The sequence below is a fragment of the Nerophis lumbriciformis genome, linkage group LG08 (assembly GCF_033978685.3).
Source record: "Nerophis lumbriciformis linkage group LG08, RoL_Nlum_v2.1, whole genome shotgun sequence".
In the NCBI taxonomy this organism is placed as follows: domain Eukaryota; kingdom Metazoa; phylum Chordata; class Actinopteri; order Syngnathiformes; family Syngnathidae; genus Nerophis; species Nerophis lumbriciformis.
The window spans coordinates 52,825,294-52,848,946 of record NC_084555.2 but is presented as its reverse complement, the minus strand read 5'-3'; the positions used below and the strand labels follow the sequence as shown (position 1 = coordinate 52,848,946).

General features: G+C 35.6%; 2 protein-coding genes across 2 annotated transcripts; both read left to right on the top strand.

The window, feature by feature from the left end:
* Window positions 1–1,318: 1,318 nt before the first annotated feature.
* LOC133611344 (transmembrane protein 229b-like) lies at window positions 1,319–1,952 on the top strand. The gene has a single exon (XM_061968052.2). It carries the CDS (start codon window positions 1,331–1,333, stop codon window positions 1,859–1,861), a length of 531 nt encoding a protein of 176 aa, XP_061824036.2. The 5' UTR covers window positions 1,319–1,330; the 3' UTR covers window positions 1,862–1,952.
* A 19,709-nt stretch (window positions 1,953–21,661) lies between these two features.
* LOC133611343 (transmembrane protein 229B-like) lies at window positions 21,662–22,202 on the top strand. Its single transcript, XM_061968051.2, has one exon. It carries the CDS (start codon window positions 21,674–21,676, stop codon window positions 22,193–22,195), a length of 522 nt encoding a protein of 173 aa, XP_061824035.1. The 5' UTR covers window positions 21,662–21,673; the 3' UTR covers window positions 22,196–22,202.
* The last annotated feature ends 1,451 nt before the right edge of the window (window positions 22,203–23,653 follow it).

The window sequence follows — 23,653 nt, the reverse complement described above, 5'->3', positions numbered from 1 at the left end:
AGTCAAATTTGTCCTCCTTTTGTCATAACGTTCTTGAAAAATGCTGAAAATGGTCAAAATGAGAAAAATCTCAAAAATAACCGCGGGATGTCTAACAGGCGACCCGGGAAGAAAAAGGCGAAAACAGGCCAAAATTGGGAAAAATGGTCAAAATGAGAAAAATTACTTAAAAAAAAAAAAAAGTGTCAGAAAATGTCAAAAATAAAGTGTTGTAAAGTATTCGGTAGTGGCAATATCCATGTATTGTTTGCTTGGTATCAAAGTTTCGATACCTTTAACAATTAAGTCAAAGAGGCGGTATCAGCCGTAACATTTCCCGATAAATGTTGAAAATGGTCAAAATTAGAAAAATGTCAAAAATCCCTCCGCGATGACTCACAGGCCAACCGGGAAGGAAAAGGTAAAAACAGGCCAAAATGTGAAAAAATGCCAAAAATGGTCAAGATGAGAAAAATGGCAAAAGTAAACAAAGTGTAAAAAAATTTCAAAAATAAAAAAGTGTCGTATCATTATTCGGTCGTGACAATATCCATGTATTGTTTGCTTGGTATCAAAGTATCGATACCTTAAACAATAAAGTCAAAGAGGCGGTATCAGCCGTAACTTTTCCCAATAAATGTTGAAAATGGTCAAATTACAAAAATGTCAAAAATCCCCCCGCGATGACTCACAGGCGACCCCCGGGAAGAAAAAGGCAAAAAAACAGGCCAAAATGTGGAAAAATGCCAAAAATGGTCCAAATGAGAAAAATGGCAAAAGTAAACAAAGTGTAAAAAAATTTCAAAAATAAAAAAGTGTCGTCCGGTATCCAGTCGTGACGATATCCATGCATTGTTTGCTTCGTGTCAAAGTCTTGATACCTAAAACAATCAAGTCAAAATTGTCCACATTTTGGAGGCGGTATCAGGCGTAACTTTTCCCGATAATTACCGAAAATGGTCAAAATGAGAAAGATGTCACAAATCCCCCCGGGATGACTCACAGGTGACCTGGGAAGAAAAAGGCTAAAACAGGCCAAAATGTGGAAAAACTACGAAAATGGTCAAAATGACAAAAATGTCAAAAATAAAAAAGTGTCAAAAAATGTCAAAAATAAAAAAGTGTCAAAAAATGTCTAAATTAAAAAAGTGTCGTGGTTGTGACGATATCCATGTATTGTTTGCTTGGTATCAAAGTCTCGATACCTAAAGTCAAAGAAGTGGTATCAGCCGTTACTTTTCCCGATAAATTGCCGATCTTTTTTGGCAGGGCTGTAATTTTGCGGGTTATTGTCACATTTGGCTCGAGCGTTGACGTTCTTTCCTCTTCCAGATCCAAGGTGTGACGAGCCATGGCGACCACGATCCTGCAGCCTCCCGTGCAGCTGATGGTGCTCTGCCGCTGGTACCTGTACGCCATCCACGGCTACTTCTGCAAGGTCGTGTTCACGGCGGCGTGGGAGTTCGCCGTGCACTCCGAGTGGAAGTTCCCGGGCTTGACGAGCGTGTGGACGCTCTTCATCTACGGCACGTGCATCCTGGCGATGGAGCGCATGTACCTGTACCTGCGCGGGCACTGCCACGTGTTGGTGCGCTGCCTCATCTACACGCTGTGGACGTACATGTGGGAGCTGAGCACGGGGCTGCTGCTGCGCCAGTTCCACGCCTGCCCCTGGGACTACTCCGCCTTCCGCTACAACTTCCTGGGCCTGATCACGGCCGAGTACGCGCTGCCGTGCTTCTGCGCCTCCTTCGTCGTGGAGCGCCTGCTCATCCGCAAAACGCTGCGCCTGCGCTTCCATCAGGGCACCGACGACGGCTTCGGGCGGAGCTACATCAGCACCTTGATGTCCAGCAATAACAGCTTCCTCAAATGGGAGTGAAAACTCCTGCAGGGGGGCGGGGACTACCTGGTGACATCGACGTAAACCCCGCCCCCCTCTGCATGAAAACAAGGAAAACATGGACCCTCTTCGTCATCGTCATCATCATGACCTCTGACCCCTCACGGGATTACTCTTCCAATCTGCAAACATGACTTGAAGAAAAGGGACAAAACAATCTTCCTTGCACATATTTACTCTTTTTTTTTTAGTCACCTCAAAGCCTGAAAGTGTTCTGTGTGTGTCCAAAATAAACTTTACAAAAACTGGTTTGGGAACTGAGGAGACACATTCTTGCTTAAGTTCAACAGTCCGGGGTCTCCGTTGTGGTATTTTAGGCTTCATATTGTACCCCACATTTTCAGAGACAGGTCTAGACTTACTATGAAGCCACGATGTTGTAACACGTGGCTTGGCATTGTCTTGCTGAAATAAGCAGGGGCGTCCATGATAACGTTGCTTGGATGGCAGCATATGTTGCTCCAAAAGCTGTATGTACCTTTCAGCATTAATGGTGCCTTCACAGATGTGTAAGTTACCCATGCCTTGGGCACTAATACACCCCCATACCATCACACATGCTGGCTTTTGATTTTTGCGCCTATAACAATCCGGATGGTTCTTTTCCTCTTTGGTCCGGAGGACACGACGTCCACAGTTTCCAAAAACAATCTGAAATGTGGACTCGTCAGACCACAACACTTTTCCAATTTGCATCAGTCCATCTTAGATGAGTTCAGGCCCAGCGAAGCCAAAGGCGTTTCTGGGTGTTGTTGATAAATGGCTTTCGCTTTGCATAGTAGAGCTTTAACTTGCACTTACAGATGTAGCGAACAACTGTAGTTACTGACGGTGGTTTTCTGAAGTGTTCCTGAGCCCATGTGGTGATATCCTTTACACACTGATGCAGTACCACCTGAGGGATCGAAGGTCACAGGCTTACGTGCAGTGATTTCTTGTTCCTCCCAGGGAATTCAAGTCACAATTCGCTCCCAAGTTCTTTCCGACACTTAAAGCTGAGTTGAAAAACCACCAGAGACAGAATAGGTATTTTGTTGTATATTCTCAAAGCTTTGCCAATATACATTGATTGAGACCAGTCTAACCCTAGAACATTCTATTGCGCCTCCCAAAATGGTCTGTCTTCCCGATCCCACCACCCTCTCTCTCGTCCCATCTCTCTAGACAAAACAAATGCTAGTCAAAACACATTCCAAAGAACTCAAGGTTAACACACACAGTATACTTGCTGACAGAGCATCAAGAGAAGAAATGGAAAACACGAGCTGTTTTCAAATATGACAAAAGAAATGGAAGAAGTACAACTTAAATTCGGATATATGTAAATATCTGCCTCCGACAGTAGCAAGGCAGTGCTGCATCGTATGGTCCTTTTCTCCGCATTCGCAGGTGGTCGGGTCGGTTTTGTAGCCCCATCTGGCCATAGCAGCTTTTGATCGCCCCGTTCATGTTCTCAGGCGGTTTAGTGTTGTCCACTAGACCCACGGTGTTTCTGGCTCGGGGGGTCTTTCTCTAGTCTTTGCATCCATAGCTGGAGTCTGGTTTCTTCCCGAGATGTTGTTAGAGGCTGGACATTGCTGAGGAAGCTTCTCCTTGACTTCAGACATTGGGCTGAGGGTTCACATCCATGGAGGAAGTGGCGTTTATCACTGGTAGCTTTTGTAAACTCTACTCGGCTGGCAACTTCCCGTCTCACGTCTGCAGGGGCAATGCCGGTTGGTGGGCTTCAAGCAACCAGTGATCAAGCGGCAGGTGTTGTTCAGGGCTGGGTCTAGTTTCTTGGCATGGGATGATCTCTCCCAGACAGGACATGCACACTCCGCCGAGGAATAGCAAGATTCAAGATTCAAGATGCTTTATTATTGTCCATTCTTTAACATGTATAAGAACTGAAATTTCATTTTGGGCACAGTCCCACTAAGAGCAGACATACGTTACAGGGAGACAAGACGGGACCGCCAACGGATCAGCCACTTATGGCGCTCCTTAAAAAAGGTGGGAAAAAGGTGATATTGGGAAAGGGGGGAAGAGTAAAAAATATCATAATTTCTCATAAGACAATGGTTTTCTCTTGAAGAACTTTTTCTCATAAATGAAAATGTTTTTCTCATAATGCTACTACAAATCTATTCTCTTGCCAACTTTTTATCACATGATGTTTTTCTCATACATTTTTTTTATCATATTAATACTTTTGTATATTCATATTTTTTCTCATATTAATACAACTTTTTCTCATGATTTTTTCCTCATCATTGTTAACTTTATTATTGTGAAAAAGTTTTCATATTTTTTTTCTCATAATGCTACAACTTTGCTCTTAACAACTTTTACTCATATGATGGTTTTCTCATAATTGTTTTTCTCATATTAAAACTTCCAATTTACAACTAATGTTTATTCAAACGTTTTTATCTTAGTACAACTTTTTTCTCATGATTTATTCTCATCAAAGTTAACTTTATTCACTTGAAATAATTTTCGTCATTTTTTCTCGCAAAACTACAACTTTTCTCTTACCTTTTCCCCATACTAAGACGTTTTTCTTATAATAGTAAAACAATTCTCATAATAAAACTTTAACATTTAGTAATGTTTTCTCATATGATTTTTTCCTCATTATAGTACAACTTTTTTCCTCAAATTCAAACTTTTTTGTTATACAATTTTCTTTTTTCAGATAAGTCAATGGTTTTCTCTTGAAGAACTTTTTCTCATAAATGAAAATGTTTTTCTCATAATACTAGTACAAATTTATTCTCTTGCCAACTTTTTCTCATATGTTTTTCTCATAACTTTTTTTTATCGTATTAAAACTTTTGTATATTCATATTTTTTCTCATATTAATACAACTTTTTTCTCATGATTTTTTCCTCATCATTGTTAACTTTATTATTTTGAAAAAGTTTTCATACTTTTTTTTCTCATAATGCTACAACTTTTACTCATATGATGGTTTTCTCATAATTGTTTTTCTCATATTAAAACTTCCAATTTACAACTAATGTATATTCAAACGTTTTTATCTTAGTACAACTTTTTTCTCATGATTTATTCTCATCAAAGTTAACTTTATTCACTTGAAATAATTTCTCACAAAACTACAACTTTTCACTTACCTTTTCCCCATACTAAGACGTTTTTAACATAATAGTAAAACAATTCTCATAATAAAACTTTAACATTTAGTAATGTTTTCTCATATGATTTTTTCCTCATTATAGTACAACTTTTTTCCTCAAATTCAAACTTTTTTGTGATACAATTTTCTTTTTTCTCATAAGTCAATGGTTTTCTCTTGAAGAACTTTTTCTCATAAATGAAAATGTTTTTCTCATAATACTACTACAAATGTATTCTCTTGCCAACTTTTTATCACATGATGTTTTTCTCATAAATTTTTTTATCGTATTAATACTTTTGTATATTCATATTTTTTCTCATATTAATACAACTTTTTCTCATGATTTTTTCCTCGTCATTATTAACTTTATTATTGTGAAAAAGTTTTCATATTTTTTTCTCATAATGCTACAACTTTTCTCTTAACAACTTTTACTCATATGATGGTTTTCTCATAATTGTTTTTCTCATATTAAAACTTCCAATTTACAACTAATGTATATTCAAACGTTTTTATCTTAGTACAACTTTTTTCTCATGATTTATTCTCATCAAAGTTAACTTTATTCACTTGAAATCATTTTCGTCATTTTTTCTCACAAAACTACAACTTTTCTCTTACCTTTTCCCCATATGAAGACGTTTTTAACATAATAGTAAAACAATTCTCACAATAAAACTTTAACATTTAGTAATGTTTTCACATATGATTTTTTCCTCATTATAGTACAACTTTTTTCCTCGAATTCAAACTTTTTTGTGATACAATTTTCTTTTTTCTCATAAGTCAATGGTTTTCTCTTGAAGAACTTTCTCTCATAAATGAAAATGTTTTTCTCATAATACTACTACAAATTTATTCTCTTGCCAACTTTTTCTCATGTTTTTCTCATAACTTTTTTATCATATTAAAACTTTTGTATATTCATATTTTTTTCTCATATTAATACAACTTTTTTCTCATGATATTTTCCTCATCGTTGTTAACTTTATTATTTTGAAAAAGTTTTCATACTTTTTTTTCTCATAATGCTACAACTTTTCTCTTAACAACTTTTACTCATATGATGGTTTTCTCATAATTGTTTTTCTCATATTAAAACTTCCAATTTACAACTAATGTATATTCAAACGTTTTTATCTTAGTACAACTTTTTTCTCATGATTTATTCTCATCAAAGTTAACTTTATTCACTTGAAATAATTTTCCTCATTTTTTCTCACAAACTACAACTTTTCTCTTACCTTTTCCCCATACTAAGACGTTTTTCTCATAATAGTAAAACAATTCTTGTAATAAAACCTTAAAATTTAGAAATGTTTTCTCGTATGATTTTTTCCTCATTATAGTACAACTTTTTTCCTCAAATTCAAACTTTTTTGTGATACAATTGTCTTTTTTCTCATAAGTCAATGGTTTTCTCTTGAAGAACTTTTTCTCATAAATGAAAATGTTTTTCTCATAATACTACTACAAATGTATTCTCTTGCCAACTTTTTCTCATATGTTTTTCTCATAACTTTTTTGTCGTATTAAAACTTTTATACATTCATATTTTTTTCTCATATTAATACAACTTTTTCTCATGATTTTTTCCTCATCATTGTTAACTTTATTATTGTGAAAAAGTTTTCATATTTGTTTTCTCATAATACTACAACTTTTCTCTTAACAACTTTTACTCATATGATGGTTTTCTCATAATTGTTTTTCTCATACTAAAACTTCCAATTTACAACTAATGTATATTCAAACGTTTTTATCTTAGTACAAGTTTTTTCTCATGATTTATTCTCATCAAAGTTAACTTTATTCACTTGAAATAATTTTCGTCTTTTTTTCTCACAAAACTACAACTTTTCTCTTACCTTTTCCCCATATGAAGACGTTTTTAACATAATAGTAAAACAATTCTCACAATAAAACTTTAACATTTAGTAATGTTTTCACATATGATTTTTTCCTCATTATAGTACAACTTTTTTCCTCAAATTCAAACTTTTTTGTGATACAATTTTCTTTTTTCTCATAAGTCAATGGTTTTCTCTTGAAGAACTTTTTCTCATAAATGAAAATGTTTTTCTCATAATACTACTACAAATTTATTCTCCTGCCAACTTTTTCTCATATGTTTTTCTCATAACTTTTTTATCGTATTAAGACTTTAGTATATTCATATTTTTTTCTCATATTAATACAACTTTTTTCTCGTGATATTTTCCTCATCGTTGTTAACTTTATTATTTTGAAAAAGTTTTCATACTTTTTTTTCTCATAATGCTACAACTTTTCTCTAAACAACTTTTACTCATATGATGGTTTTCTCATAATTGTTTTTCCTCATATTAAAACTTCCAATTTACAACTGATGTTTATTCAAATGTTTTCATCTTAGTACAACTTTTTTCTCATGATTTATTCTCATCGAAGTTAACTTTATTCACTTGAAATAATTTCTCACAAAACTACAACTTTTCACTTACCTTTTCCCCATACTAAGACGTTTTTAACATAATAGTAAAACAATTCTCATAATAAAACTTTAACATTTAGTAATGTTTTCTCATATGATTTTTTCCTCATTATAGTACAACTTTTTTCCTCAAATTCAAACTTTTTTGTGATACAATTTTCTTTTTTCTCATAAGTCAATGGTTTTCTCTTGAAGAACTTTTTCTCATAAATGAAAATGTTTTTCTCATAATACTACTACAAATGTATTCTCTTGCCAACTTTTTATCACATGATGTTTTTCTCATAAATTTTTTTATCGTATTCATACTTTTGTATATTCATATTTTTTTCTCATATTAATAATACTTTTTTCTCATGATTTTTTCCTCATCATTGTTAACTTTATTATTTTGAAAAAGTTTTCATACTTTTTTTTCTCATAATGCTACAACTTTTCTCTTAACAACTTTTACTCATATGATGGTTTTCTCATAATTGTTTTTCTCATACTAAAACTTCCAATTTACAACTAATGTATATTCAAACGTTTTTATCTTAGTACAACTTTTTTCTCATGATTTATTCTCATCAAAGTTAACTTTATTCACTTGAAATAATTTTCCTCATTTTTTCTCACAAAACTACAACTTTTCTCTTACCTTTTCCCCATACTAAGACGTTTTTACCATAATAGTAAAACAATTCTCATATTAAAACTTTAACATTTAGTAATGTCTTCTCATATGATTTTTTCCTAATTATAGTACAACTTTTTCCTCAAATTCAAACTTTTTTGTGATACAATTTTCTTTTTTCTCATAAGTCAATGGTTTTCTCTTGAAGAACTTTTTCTCATAAATGAAAATGTTTTTCTCATAATACTACTACAAATGTATTCTCTTGCCAACTTTTTCTCATACGTTTTTCTCATAACTTTTTTATCGTGTTAAAACTTTTGTATATTCATATTTTTTTCTCATATTAATACAACTTTTTCCCCATGATTTTTTCCTCATCATTGTTAACTTTATTATTTTGAAAAAGTTTTCATACTTTTTTTTCTCATAATGCTACAACTTTTACTCATATGATGGTTTTCTCATAATTGTTTTTCTCATATTAAAACTTCCAATTTACAACTAATGTATATTCAAACGTTTTTATCTTAGTACAACTTTTTTTCTCATTATTTATTCTCATCAAAGTTAACTTAATTCACTTGAAATAATTTTCGTCATTTTTTCTCACAAAACTACAACTTTTCTCTTACCTTTTCCCCATACTAAGACGTTTTTAACATAATAGTAAAACAATTCTCATAATAAAACTTTAACATTTAGTAATGCTTTCTCATATGATTTTTTCCTCATTATAGTACAACTTTTTTCCTCAAATTCAAACTTTTTTGTGATACAATTTTCTTTTTTCACATAAGTCAATGGTTTTCTCTTGAAGAACTTTTTCTCATAAATGAAAATGTTTTTCTCATAATGCTACTACAAATTTATTCTCTTGCCAACTTTTTCTCATATGTTTTTCTCATAACTTTTTTATCGTATTAAAACTTTTGTATATTCATATTTTTTTCTCATATTAATACAACTTTTTTCTCATGATTTTTTCCTCGTCATTATTAACTTTATTATTGTGAAAAAGTTTTCATATTTTTTTCTCATAATGCTACAACTTTTCTCTTAACAACTTTTACTCATATGATGGTTTTCTCATAATTGTTTTTCTCATATTAAAACTTCCAATTTACGACTAATGTATATTGAAACGTTTTTATCTTAGTACAACTTTTTTCTCATGATTTATTCTCATCAAAGTTAACTTTATTCATTTGAAATAATTTTCGTCATTTTTTCTCGCAAAACTACAACTTTTCTCTTACCTTTTCCCCATATGAAGACGTTTTTAACATAATAGTAAAACAATTCTCATAATAAAACTTTAACATTTAGTAATGTTTTCTCATATGATTTTTTCCTCATTATAGTACAACTTTTTTCCTCAAATTCAAACTTTTTTGTGATACAATTTTCTTTTTTCTCATAAGTCAATGGTTTTCTCTTGAAGAACTTTTTCTCATAAATGAAAATGTTTTTCTCATAATACTACTACAAATGTATTCTCTTGCCAACTTTTTCTCATATGTTTTTCTCATAACTTTTTTGTCGTGTTAAAACTTTTGTATATTCATATTTTTTTCTCATATTAATACAACCTTTTTCTCATGATTTTTTCCTCATCATTGTTAACTTTATTATTGTGAAAAAGTTTTCTTTCTTTTTTTTCCTCATAATACTACAATTTTTCTCTTAACAACTTTTACTCATATGATGGTTTTCTCATAATTGTTTTTCTCATATTAAAACTTCCAATTTACAACTAATGTTTATTCAAATGTTTTCATCTTAGTACAACTTTTTTCTCATGATTTATTCTCATCGAAGTTAACTTTATTCACTTGAAATCATTTTCCTCATTTTTTCTCAAAAAACTACAACTTTTCTCTTACCTTTTCCCCATACTAAGACGTTTTGCTCATTATAATAAAACAATTCTCATATAAAAAACTTTAAATTTAGAAATGTTTTCTCAACTTTTTTTCTCATATTCAAACTTTTTTGTGATATAATTCTTTTCCCCCCACAAGTCAACTGTTTTCTCTTGAATAACTTTTTCTCATGAAGTATACATTTTTTGACATAATACTAAAATGTTATTCTCTTGAAAACTTTTTCTCATGTTTTTCCTCATAACTAAATGTTTTATTAATACTTGGGATCAATACACACTTTTAAATGCTATTTGCCGACTCGGCACAAAAGTCTTTTTGAGTGGCCTTCCTCTCTCTGAGTGGCGGCTAATCCTGTCATCATGTGATGCAGGCGTTAATCAGGAACATCACGTTTGGTCGCCATTGTGTCAAATATGATGTCACTCTATGACATCACCACCAATGACGTCATCGCTAAGCTCAAGGCCTTATGGGGTATTGTGTCCAGCTAGTGCCAACTAGCATAGCATCTTATTTCCACATTGCTCTTGGCGCTCAGCCTTTTCAGAAGTTGTCTGCTAGTTCAGGTAAGACGACACATTTTTTGTGACTTAAAGGTTTGGAGGTATGCTAGAGAAGCTGCTAACCATTCCTCACTCAACGGCAGTCGCTAAAGCGGTGAAAAATTTATTTATTTAGCTTAAATTGGCATCAAAGTTTAACTTCATGTTTTGACGTACGCTAGTGAGGTTGCTAACAGTTAGCAATAAAGCATATTCAGAAAAGTGAAAAGCTATTTAAAAACAACCTTTTTGTTCAGTTAGCATCAAGGTGTAACAAGTTGCAAACCATTTGATTTTATTTTCACTTTTTTTCAGATATAGAAGTTGATAAAAAACACTTTTTACATCAGGATTGTTTGGCAGCTAGGCTAGGTAGGTAACAACAATTGGCAAAACTGCTAAATAAGTGAACATTTTTTTAAATAGCCATGTTTTGATTGAATGATTGATTGAAACTTTTATTAGTAGATTGCACAGTTCAGTACATATTCCGTACAAAAAAAGTGTCATACAATATTCGGTCGTGACGATATCCATGTATTGTTTGCTTGATATCAAAGTCCCGATACCTGTAACAAGTAAGTCAAAGAGGCGGTATCAGCCGTAACTTTTCCCGAAAAATGTTGAAAATGGTCAAAATGAGAAATTTCAAAAATCCCCCCACGATGACTCACAGGCGACCCGGGAAGAAAAAGGCAAAAACAGGCCAAAATGTGGAAAAATGCCAAAAATGGTCAAAATGAGAAAAACGGCAAAAATCCCACCGCGATGACTCACAAGCAACCAGGGAAGAAAAAGGCAAAAACAGGCCAATATGTGAAAAATTAAAAAAAATGGTAAAAATGAGAAAAATGAGAAAAATGGCAAAAGTAAAAAAGTGTCAAAAAATGTCAAAAATAAAAGTGTCGTCCAGTATTCAGTCGTGACGATATCCATGCATTGTTTGCTTAATATCAAAGTTTCAATATTAAGTCAAAGAGGCGGTATCAGCCGTAACTTTCCTGATAAATGTTGAAAATGGTCAAAATGAGAAAAATGTCAAAAATCCCCCCGCGATGACTCACAGGCGACCCGGGAAGAAAAAGGCAAAAACAGGCCAAAATGTGGAAAAATGGTCAAAATGAGAAAAATGGCAAAAGTAAAAAAGTGCCAAAAAATGTCAAAAATAAAAAAGTGTCATCCAGTATCCAGTCGTGACGATATCAATGCATTGTTTGCTTGGTATCAAAGTCTCGATACCTTAAACAATCAAGTCAAAGAGGCGGTATCAGCCGTAACTTTTCCCGATAAATGTTGAAAATACTCAAAATGAGAAAAATGTCAAAAATCCCCCCGCGATGACTCACAGGCGACCCGGGAAGAAAAAGGCAAAAACAGGCCAAAATGTAGAAAAATGCCAAAAATGGTCAAAATGAGGGGGCTTCACGGTGGCAGAGGGGTTAGTGCATCTGCCTCACAATACGAAGGTCCTGAGTAGTCTTGGGTTCAATCCCGGGCTCGGGATCTTTCTGTGTGGAGTTTGCATGTCCTCCCCGTGACTGCGTGGGTTCCCTCCGGGTACTCCGGCTTCCTCCCACTTCCAAAGACATGCACCTGGGGATAAGTTGATTGGCAACACTAAATTGGCCCTAGTGTGTGAATGTGAGTGTGAATGTTGTCTGTCTATCTGTGTTGGCCCTGCGATGAGGTGGCGACTTGTCCAGGGTGTACCCCGCCTTCCGCCCAATTGTAGCTGAGATAGGCTCCAGCGCCCCCCGCGACCCCAAAGGGAATAAGCGGTAGAAAATGGATGGATGGATGGGTCAAAATGAGGAAAAATGGCAAAAGTAAAAAAGTGTCAAAAAATGTCGAAAATAAAAAAGTGTCATCCAGTATCCAGTCGTGACGATATCCATGCATTGTTTGCTTGGTATCAAAGTTTCAATACCTTAAACAATTAAGTCAAAGAGGCGGTGTCAGCCATAACTTTTCCTGATAAATGTTGAAAATGGTCAAAATGAGAAAAATGTCAAAAATACCCCCACGATGACTCACAGGCGACCCGGGAAGAAAAAGGCAAAAACAGGCCAAAATGTGGGAAAATGCCCAAAATTGTCAAAATGAGAAAAATGGCAAAAGTAAAAAAGTGTTGTTTATTATCCAGTCGTGACGATATCAATGCATTGTTTTTTTGGTATCAAAGTCTTGATACCTTAAACAATCAAGTCAAAGAGGCGGTATCTGCCGTAACTTTTCCCGATAAATGTTGAAAATACTCAAAATGAGAAAACTGTCAAAAATACCCCCGCGATGACTCACAGGCGACCCGGGAAGAAAAAGGCAAAAACAGGCCAAAATGTGGAAAAATGCCAAAAATTGTCAAAATGAGAAAAATGGCAAAAGTAAAGTGTCAAAAAAATTTAAAAAATTAAAAAGTGTCGTCCAGTATCCAGTCGTGACGATATCCATGCATTTTTTGCTTGGTATCAAAGTCTCAATACCTTAAACAATTAAGTCGAGGCGGTATCAGCCGTAGCTTTACCGATAAATGTTGAAAATGGTCAAAATGAGAAAAATGTCAAAAATCCCCCCGCGATGAGTCACCGGTGACCGGGAAGAAAAAGGCAAAAACAGACCAAAATGTGGAAAAATGCCAAAAATGGTCAAAAAGAGAAAAATGGCAAAAGTAAAAAAGTGTTAAAAAATGTCAAAAATAAAAGTGTCGTCCAGTATCCAGTCGTGACGATATCCATGCATTGTTTGCTTGGTATCAAAGACTCGATACCTTAAACAATCAAGTCAAAGAGGCGGTATCGGCCGTAACTTTTCCCGATAAATGTTGAAAATGCTCAAAATGACAAAAATGTCAAAAATCCCCCCGCAATGACTCACAGGCGACCCGGGAAGAAAAAGGCAAAAACAGGCCAAAATGTGGAAAAATGCCAAAAATGGTTTAAATGAGAAAAATGTAAAAAAAAATCCCCCCACGATGACTCACAGGCAACCCGGGAAGAAAAAGGCAAAAACAGGCCAAAATGTGGAAAAATGCCAAAAATGGTCAAATTGAGAAAAATGGCAAAAGTAAAAAAGTGTCAAAAAATGTCAAATAAAAAAGTGTCATCCAGTATCCAGTCGTGACGATATCCATGCATTGTTTGCTTGGTATCAAAGTCTCGATACCTTAAACAATCAAGTCAAAGAGGCGGTATCAGCCGTAACTTTTCCCGATAAATGTTGAAAATGCTCAAAATGAGAAAAATGTCAAAAATCCCCCCGCGATGACTCACAGGCAACCCGGGAAGAAAAAGGCAAAAACAGGCCAAAATGTGGAGAAAAATGCCAAAAATGGTCAAAATGAGAAAAATGGCAAAAGTAAAAAAGTGTCAAAAAATGTCAAAAATAAAAAAGTGTCGTCCAGTATCCAGTCGTGACGATATCCATGCATTGTTTGCTTGGTATCAAAGTCTTGATCCCTTAAACAATCAAGTCAAAGAGGCGGTATCAGCCGTAACTTTTCCCGATAAATGTTGAAAATACTCAAAATGAGAAAAATGTCAAAAATCCCCCCGCGATGACTCACAGGCGACCCGGGAAGAAAAAGGCAAAAACAGGCCAAAATGTGGAAAAATGCCAAAAATGGTCAAAATGAGAAAAATGGCAAAAGTAAAAAAAAGTGTCAAAAAATGTCAAATAAAAAAGTGTCATCCAGTATCCAGTCGTGACGATATCCATGCATTGTTTGCTTGGTATCAAAGTTTCAATACCTTAAACAATTAAGTCAAAGAGGCTGTATCAGCCGTAACTTTCTTGATAAATGTTGAAAATGGTCAAAAAGAGAAAAATGTCAAAAATCCCCCTACAATGACTCACAGGCGACCTGGGAAGAAAAAGGCAAAAACAGGCCAAAATGTGGAAAAATGCCAAAAATGAGAAAAATTAGAAAAATGGCAAAAGTAAAAAAGTGTCAAAAAATGTCAAATAAAAAAGTGTCGTCCATTATCCAGTCGTGACGATATCAATGCATTGTTTGCTTGGTATCAAAGTCTCGATACCTTAAACAATCAAGTCAAAGAGGCGGTATCAGCCGTAACTTTTCCTGATAAATGTTGAGAATGGTCAAAATGAGAAAAATGTCAAAAATGCCCCCGCGATGACTCACAGGCGACCCGGGAAGAAAAAGGCAAAATCAGGCCAAAATGTGGAAAAATGCCAAAAATGGTCAAAATGAGAAAAATGGCAAAAGTAAAAAAGTGCCAAAAAATTTCAAAAATAAAAAAGTGTCGTCCAGTATCCAGTCGTGACGATATCAATGCATTGTTTGCTTGGTATCAAAGTCTCGATACCTTAAACAATCAAGTCAAAGAGGGGGTATCAGCCGTAACTTTTCCCGATAAATGTTGAAAATACTCAAAATGAGAAAAATGTCAAAAATGCCCCCGCGATGACCCACAGGCGACCCGGGAAGAAAAAGGCAAAAACAGGCCAAAATGTGGAAAAATGCTAAAAATGGTCAAAATGAGAAAAATGGCAAAAGTAAAGTGTCAAAAAAAAAAAAAAAAAAAAAAAGTGTCATCCAGTATCCAGTCGTGACGATATCCATGCATTTTTTGCTTGGTATCAAAGTCTCAATGCCTTAAACAATTAAGTCGAGGCGGTATCAGCCGTAACTTTACCGATAAATGTTGAAAATGGTCAACATGAGAAAAATGTAAAAAATCCCCCCGCGATGAGTCACCGGCGACCCGGGAAGAAAAAGGCAAAAACAGGCCAAAATGTGGAAAAATGCCAAAAATGGTCAAAATGAGAAAAATGTCAAAAGTAAAAAAGTGTTAAAAAATGTCAAAAATAAAAAAGTGTCATCCAGTATCCAGTCGTGACGATATCCATGCATTGTTTGCTTGGTATCAAAGTTTCAATACCTTAAACAATTAAGTAGAAACATTTAAGTCCCATCTCAAAACTCATTTGTATACTCTAGCCTTTGAATAGCCCCCCTTTTTTTAGACCAGTTGATCTGCCGTTTCTTTTCTTTTCTCCTCTGCTTCCCCCTATCCCTTGTGGAAGGGTAGACACACAGATCCGGTGGCCATGGATGGGGTGCTGGCTGTCCGGGGTCGGGACCCGGGGTGGACCGCTCGCCTGTATATCGGTTGGGAACATCTCTGCGCTGCTGACCCGTCTCCGCTCGGGATGGTTTCCTGCTGACCCCACTGTGGACTGGACTCTTACTGTTATGCTGGATCCACTATGGACTGGACTCTCACAATATTATGTTAGACCCACTCGACATCCATTGCATTCGGTCTCCCTAGAGGGGGGGGGGGTTACCCACATATGCGGTCCTCTCCAAGGTTTCTCATAGTCATTCACATCGACGTCCCACTGGGGTGAGTTTTTCCTTGCCCTTATGTGGGCTATACCGAGGATGTCGTTGTGGCTTGTGCAGCCCGTTGAGACACTTGTGATTTAGGGCTATATAAATAAACATTGATTGATTGATTGATTGAAGTCAAAGAGGCGGTATCAGCCGTAACTTTTCCTGATAAATGTTGAAAATGGTCAAAATGAGAAAAATGTCAAAAATACCCCCGCGATGACTCACAGGCGACCCGGGAAGAAAAAGGCAAAAACAGGCCAAAATGTGGAAAAATGCCAAAAATGGTCAAAATGAAAAAAATGCCAAAAGTAAAGTGTCAAAAAATGTCAAAAATAAAAAAGTGTCGTCCAGTATTCAGTCGTGACGATATCCATGCATTGTTTGCTTGGTATCAAAGACTCGATACCTTAAACAATCAAGTCAAAGAGGCGGTATCAACCGTAACTTTTCCCGATAAATGTTGAAAATGCTCAAAATGACAAAAATGTCAAAAATGTCAAAAATCCTCCCGCAATGACTCACAGGCGACCCGGGAAGAAAAAGGCAAAAACAGGCCAAAATGTGGAAAAATGCCAAAAATGGTCAAAATGAGAAAAACGGCAAACATCCCACCGCGATGACTCATAAGCAACCAGGGAAGAAAAAGGCAAAAACAGGCCAAAATGTGGAAAAATGCCAAAAATGGTCAAAATGAAAAAAAAGTAAAAAAAAAAGTGTCAAAAAATGTCAAATAAAAAAGTGTCGTCCAGTATTCAGTCGTGACGATATCCATGCATTGTTTGCTTGGTATCAAAGTCTCGATACCTTAAACAATCAAGTCAAAGAGGCGGTATCAGCCGTAACCTTTCCCGATAAATGTTGAAAGTGGTCAAAATGAGAAATTTCGAAAATCCCCCCGCAATGACTCACAGGCGACCCGGGAAGAAAAAGGCAAAAACAGGCCAAAATGTGGAAAAATGCCAAAAATGGTCAAAATGAGAAAAATGGCAAAAGTAAAAAAGTGTCAAAAAATGTCTCCGTACAATTGACCACTAAATGGTAACATCCGAATAAGGTTTTCAACTCGTTTAAATCAATTCATGGTACAAATATATACTATCATCATAATACAGTCATCACACAAGTTAATCATCAAGAGTATATACATTGAATTATTTACATTATTTACAATCCGGGGGGTGAGATGTGGGGGTTGGATTTGGTTGATATCAGCACTTCAGTCATCAACAATTGCATCATCAGAGAAATGGACATTGAAACAGTGTAGGACTGACTTGGTAGGATATGTACAGCGAACAGAGAACATAATGAGTTCACATAGCATAAGAAGAAGTATATACATTACAAATACATTTGATTATTTATTTATCTTTTGTTGTCATAAGTCTTGAAGTATGGCGGCGTTAGCGAGGTCAGTCGCTACGATTAAAATAATACTCAAAATAATAAATATTGAAAAAACAAAAAACAAAATCAAACTTTTGGGTCCTTGATAATTAATATCCTAAAATGCATAAGAGTTTAAATATTGAATTATTCAGGTAACATCGTTTTTTTTATAATATTGAAAAAAATAATCAATATCTTGTAAGAAATAAATGTTAACATATTAAATAATTCAGCCAAGACTTCATTTTTTTTAAATTGACAAAATCACACTTTAGGTTTGGGTGATAATGATCTAATTAAAGCAATATGGAAAAAAAATTTACATTGAAAAATTACTAAAATTTCGAAAAAAAATCACACTTTTGGGTGAATGGTAAATATAAATATTGTATGATATGGTTTAAACCTCATTTTAAAGTAAATGCCTTTAGAAAGTATTGAAAAAAATTACACAATCAGGATTTGGGTCATCAAAATTATAATTAAAAGCAATGTTAAAATAAGAATAATTTAAAAAATATTAAAATCACACTTTTAGGTCAAATAATCAATATTCTGTGAGAAAAATAAATGTTTAGACATAAATTAATTGACTTAATGAACTAAAAGACTTGATTTAAAAAAAGGTGCCTTTAAAGGAAAAAAAGTACATTTTAAATAATACAATTAAAATAATACTGAAAACGTATATATATTTAAAAAAAAAATCATAATTTGAAAAAAAACACAAAATCACGCTTTTAGGTCAAATACTTTTGGTGAGGAAATAAATGTTTAGACATAAATTATTGATTTAATAAATTAAAAGACTTGTTTGGGAAAAAAAGGGACTTTTAACAAAAATAATAATAATTAGAAAAAATACATAAAATCAAACTTTGGGCATTGCATAATCAAATTAAAATACTGAACAAATGATATATATATAAAAGACTTTTGGGGCCCTAAATAATGAATAACTTGCAAAAAATAAATGTTAAAATATCAAACCATTCAATATTTTCACATATTTTATCATTCAATTAATTTTTATTTTTTTTTACTTATGAGTAAAATCATTTTGTGTATTCGTGGAGTTTTGGCAGTAATTTCCCTCCATGATAACACTAGCTATCCAAATCGCTATTAGCACCTGAAGGTAATGCGCGTGTTAAATACGTTTGTAATTACGTCATTACATCATAGAAGCTTTCAGACTTTCATAGAAAATACATTTATCAAACACTGGATATTTTTTTTAAGACAGGAGGTTTTTTTCTTCGGCGCTGACTTACGAAATTGCGAAAGAAAAAGTGTCGTACAGTATTCGGTAGTGACGATATCTTGGTGTCAACATTTTGGAGGCGGTATCAGCCGTAACTTTTCCGGAAAATGAGGAAAATGGTCAAAATTTGAAACATTTCTAAAATAAAAGTGTCAAAAAATGTCAAATGAAAAAGTGTCTAAAAAGGTAAAAAATTAAAAAGGGTCAAAAAATGTCAAATAAAAAAGTGTCAAAAAATATCAGAAATAAAAAGGTGTCAGAAAATATCAGAAATAAAAAGGTGTCAAAATATGTCAAAAATAAAAAAGTGTCAAAAAATGTCAAAAAAGTGTCACACTGTATTCGGTAGTGACGATATCCATGTATTGTGTGCTTGGTATCAAATTATTGATACCTGAAACAATCAAGTCAAAATTGTCCACCTTTTGGAAGCGGTATCAGCCGTAGCATTTCCCGATAAATGCTGAAAATGGTCAAAATGAAGAGAAATCTCAAAAATCCTCTTGGGATGACTAACAGGCGACCTGGGAAGAAAAAGGCAAAAACAGGCCAAAATGTGGAAAAATGGTCAAAATGAGAAAAAAGACAAAAGTAAAAAAGTGCCAAAAAATGTCAAGCATAAAAAAGTGTCGTCCAGTATCCAGTCGTGACGATATCCATGCATTGTTTGCTTGGTATCAAAGTTTCAATACCTTAAACAATTAAGTCAAAGAGGCGGTATCAGCCGTAACTTTTCCTGATAAATGTTGAAAATGGTCAAAATGAGAAAAATGTCAAAAATCCCCCCGCGATGACTCACAGGCGACCCGGGAAGAAAAAAGCAAAAACAGGTTGTTGTTGTCAAAATGAGAAAAATGGCAAAAGTAAAAAAGTGTCAAAAAGTTTAACTTTTCCGGAAAATTAGGAAAATGGTCAAAATTTGAAACATTTCTAAAATAAAAGTGTCAAAATATGTCAAATGAAAAAGTGTCTAAAAAGGTAAAAAATTAAAAAGTGTCAAAAAATGTCAAAAATAAAAGTGTCAAAATATGTCAAAAATAAAAAAGTGTCAAAAAATGTCAAAAAAGTGTTGCACTGTATTCGGTTGTGACGATATCCATGTATTGTGTGCTTGGTATCAAATTATTGATACCTGAAACAATCAAGTCAAAATTGTCCACCTTTTGGAAGCGGTATCAGCCGTAGCATTTCCCGATAAATGCTGAAAATGGTCAAAATGAAGAAAAATGTCAAAAATCCTCTTGGGATGACTAACAGGCGACCTGGGAAGAAAAAGGCAAAAACAGGCCAAAATGTGGAGAAAATACGAAAATGGTCAAAATGAGAAAAATGTCAAAAATAAAAAAGTGTCAAAATTTTTTTTTTTACTTATGAGTAAAATCATTTTGTGTATTCGTGGAGTTTTGGCAGTAATTTCCCTCCATGATAACGCTAGCTATCCAAATCGCTATTATTAGCACCTGAAGGTAATGCGCGTGTTAAATACGTTTGTAAATACGTCATTACATCATAGAAGCTTTCAGACTTTCATAGAAAATACATTTATCAAACACTGGATTTTTTTTTAAGACAGGAGGTGTTTTTCTTCGGCGCTGACTTACGAAATTACGAAAGAAAAAGTGTCGTACAGTATTCGGTAGTGACGATATCTTGGTGTCAAAGTCTCGATACCTAAAACAATCAAGTCCAATCCGTCCACATTTTGGAGGCGGTATCAGCCGTAACTTTTCCGGAAAATGAGGAAAATGGTCAAAATTTGAAACATTTCAAAAATAAAAGAGTGTCAAAAAATGTCAAATAAAAAAGTGTCAAAAAATATCAGAAATAAAAAAGTGTCAAAATATGTCAAAAATAAAAAAGTGTCAAAAAATGTCAAAAAAGTGTCACACTGTATTCGGTAGTGGCAATATCCATGTATTGTGTGCTTGGTATCAAATTATTGATACCTGAAACAATCACGTCAAAATTGTCCACCTTTTGGAAGCGGTATCAGCCGTAGCATTTCCCGATAAATGCTGAAAATGGTCAAAATGAAGAAAAATGTCAAAAATCCCCCCGCAATGACTCACAGGCGACCTGGGAAGAAAAAGGCAAAAACAGGCCAAAATGTGGAAAAATGGTCAAAATGAGAAAAATGACAAAAGTAAAAAAGTGCCAAAAAATGTCAAGTATAAAAAAGTGTCGTCCAGTATCCAGTCGTGACGATGTCCATGCATTGTTTGCTTGGTATCAAAGTTTCAATACCTTAAACAATTAAGTCAAAGAGGCGGTATCAGCCGTAACTTTTCCTGATAAATGTTGAAAATGGTCAAAATGAGAAAAATGTCAAAAATCCCCCGCGATGACTCACAGGCGACCCGGGAAGAAAAAAGCAAAAACAGGCCAAAATGTGGAAAAATGCCCAAAATTGTCAAAATGAGAAAAATGGCAAAAGTAAAAAAGTGTCAAAAAATGTAACTTTTCCGGAAAATGAGGAAAATGGTCAAAATTTGAAACATTTCTAAAATAAAAGTGTCAAAAAATGTCAAATGAAAAAGTGTCTAAAAAGGTAAAAAATTAAAAAGTGTCAAAATATGTCAAAAATAAAAAAGTGTCAAAAAATGTCAAAAAAGTGTCGCACTGTATTCGGTAGTGACGATATCCATGTATTGTGTGCTTGGTATCAAATTATTGATACCTGAAACAATCAAGTCAAAATTGTCCACCTTTTGGAAGCGGTATCAGCCGTAGCATTTCCCGATAAATGCTGAAAATGGTCAAAATGAAGAAAAATCTCAAAAATCCTCTTGGGATGACTAACAGGCGACCCGGGAAGAAAAAGGCAAAAACAGGCCAAAATGTGGAGAAATTATGAAAATGGTCAAAATGAGAAAAATGTCAAAAATAAAAAAGTGTCAAAAAATTTCAAAAATAAAAAAGTGTCGTACAGTATTTGGTAGTGATGATATCCATGTATTGTTTGCTTGGTATCAAAGTCTCGATACCTAAAACAATTAAATCAAAGAAGCGGTATCAGCCATAACTTTTCCCGATAAATTGCCGATCTTTTTTGCCAGGGCTGTAATTTTGCAGGTTATTGTCACATTTGGCTTAAGCATTGACTTATTTCCTCTTCCAGATCCAAGGTGTGACGAGCCATGGCGACCGCGATCCTGCAGCCTCCCGTGCTGCTGACGGCCTTCTCCCGCTGGTACCTGTACGTCATCCACGGCTACTTCTGCAAGGTCATGTCCATGGCGGTGTGGGAGTTCGCCGTGCAGTCCGAGTGGAAGTTCCCGGGCGTGACGAGCGTGTGGGCGCTCTTCATCTACGGCACGTGCATCCTGGCGGTGGAGCGCATGTACCTGTACCTGCGCGGGCGCTGCCACGTGTTGGTGCGCTGCCTCATCTACACGCTGTGGACGTACATGTGGGAGCTGAGCACGGGGCTGCTGCTGCGCCAGTTCCACGCCTGCCCCTGGGACTACTCCGCCTTCCGCTACAACTTCCTGGGCCTGATCACGGCCGAGTTTGCGGTGCCGTGCTTCTGCGCCTCCTTCATCGTGGAGCGCCTGGTCATCCGCAACACGCTGCGCCTGCGCTACCATCAGGGCAACGACGACGGCTGGGGGCGGAACTACATCGACTGGTTGTCCGGCAATAACAGCTTCTTCAAATGAGACTGAAATCTTCTGCAGGGGGCGGGGACTACCTGGTGACATTGACGCAAACCCCGCCCCCCTCACCTTTACTGTATGAAAACAAGGAAAACATGGACCCTCTTCGTCATCGTCATCATCATGAACTCTGACCCCTTACGGGATTTACTCTTCCAATCTTCAAACATGACTTGAAGAAAAGGGACAAAACAATCTTCGTTGCACCTATTTACTCCTTTTTTTGTAACCCCAAAGCCTGAAAGTGTTCTGTGTGTGTCCAAAATAAACTTTACAAAAACATTCAGCAGAAAATGCAAAGAAAAAAAAAATAACTCTACAAAACCCAAAACTGCCGCAGGAGCTGGCCGAGGTGCTGGCACGGGGACCAGCCTGGGTGCTGGCGCGGGGACCAGCCTGGGTGCTGGCACAGGGACCAGCCTGGGTGCTGGAACGGGGACCACCCACACTGCTTTAAATGTCACTTAGATCATGGTTTCACTATGTAAAGTGCTTTGAGTCGAAATTGAGTACCGTATTTTCCGCACTATAAGGCGCACCGGATTATTAGCCGCACCTTCTATGAATTACATATTTCATAATTTTGTCCACCAATAAGCCGCCCCGGACTATAAGCCGCGCCTACGCTGCGCTAAAGTGAATGTCAAAAAAACGCTGCGCTAAAGTGAATGTCAAAAAAACAGATAGTTCAGTCAAACTTTAATAATATATTGAAAACCAGCGTTCTAACAACTCTGTCCCAAAATGTACGCAAATGTGCAATCACAAACATAGTAAAATTCAAAATGGTGTAGAGCAATAAATAGCAACATAATGTTGCTCGAACGTTAATGTCACAACACACAAAATAAACATAGCGCTCACCTTCTGAAGTTATTCTTCATTCGTAAATCCTTCGAATTCTTCGTCTTCGGTGTCCGAATTGAAAAGTTGCGCAAGCGTGGTATCCAAAATGGCCGGTTCCGTCTCGTAGAAGTCATCGGGAGTCAGTGTCGCTGTTGTTCTGTGAATCCTGCCTTCCGGAAAGCTCGGACCACAGTTGTGACCGAAATATCTGCCCAGGCATTTACGATCCACTGGCAAATGTTGGCGTATGTCGTCCGAGGCTGTCTGCCCGTCTTAGTGAAGGTGTGTTCGCCTTCGGAGCTGTGTGAAAAAAGCCACCCGGCCTCTTCGCGTAAACTTCCCTTAACCACTCGCTCATCTTTTCTTCATCCATCCATCCCTTCGAGTTAGCTTTTATGATGACGCCGGCTGGAAAGGTCTCTTTTGGCAAGGTCTTCCTTTTGAATATCACCATGAGTGGAAGTTAGCATGGCAAGCTAGAACCACAGTGAAGGATGACTTCTCATTCCCTGTGGTGCGAATATTCACCGTACGTGCTCCCGTTCCACAGTGCGGTTCAGTTGCTGTGAAATACGGTAGTAATCCGTGTGCGGATGGAGAGATTGCGTCTTTTTA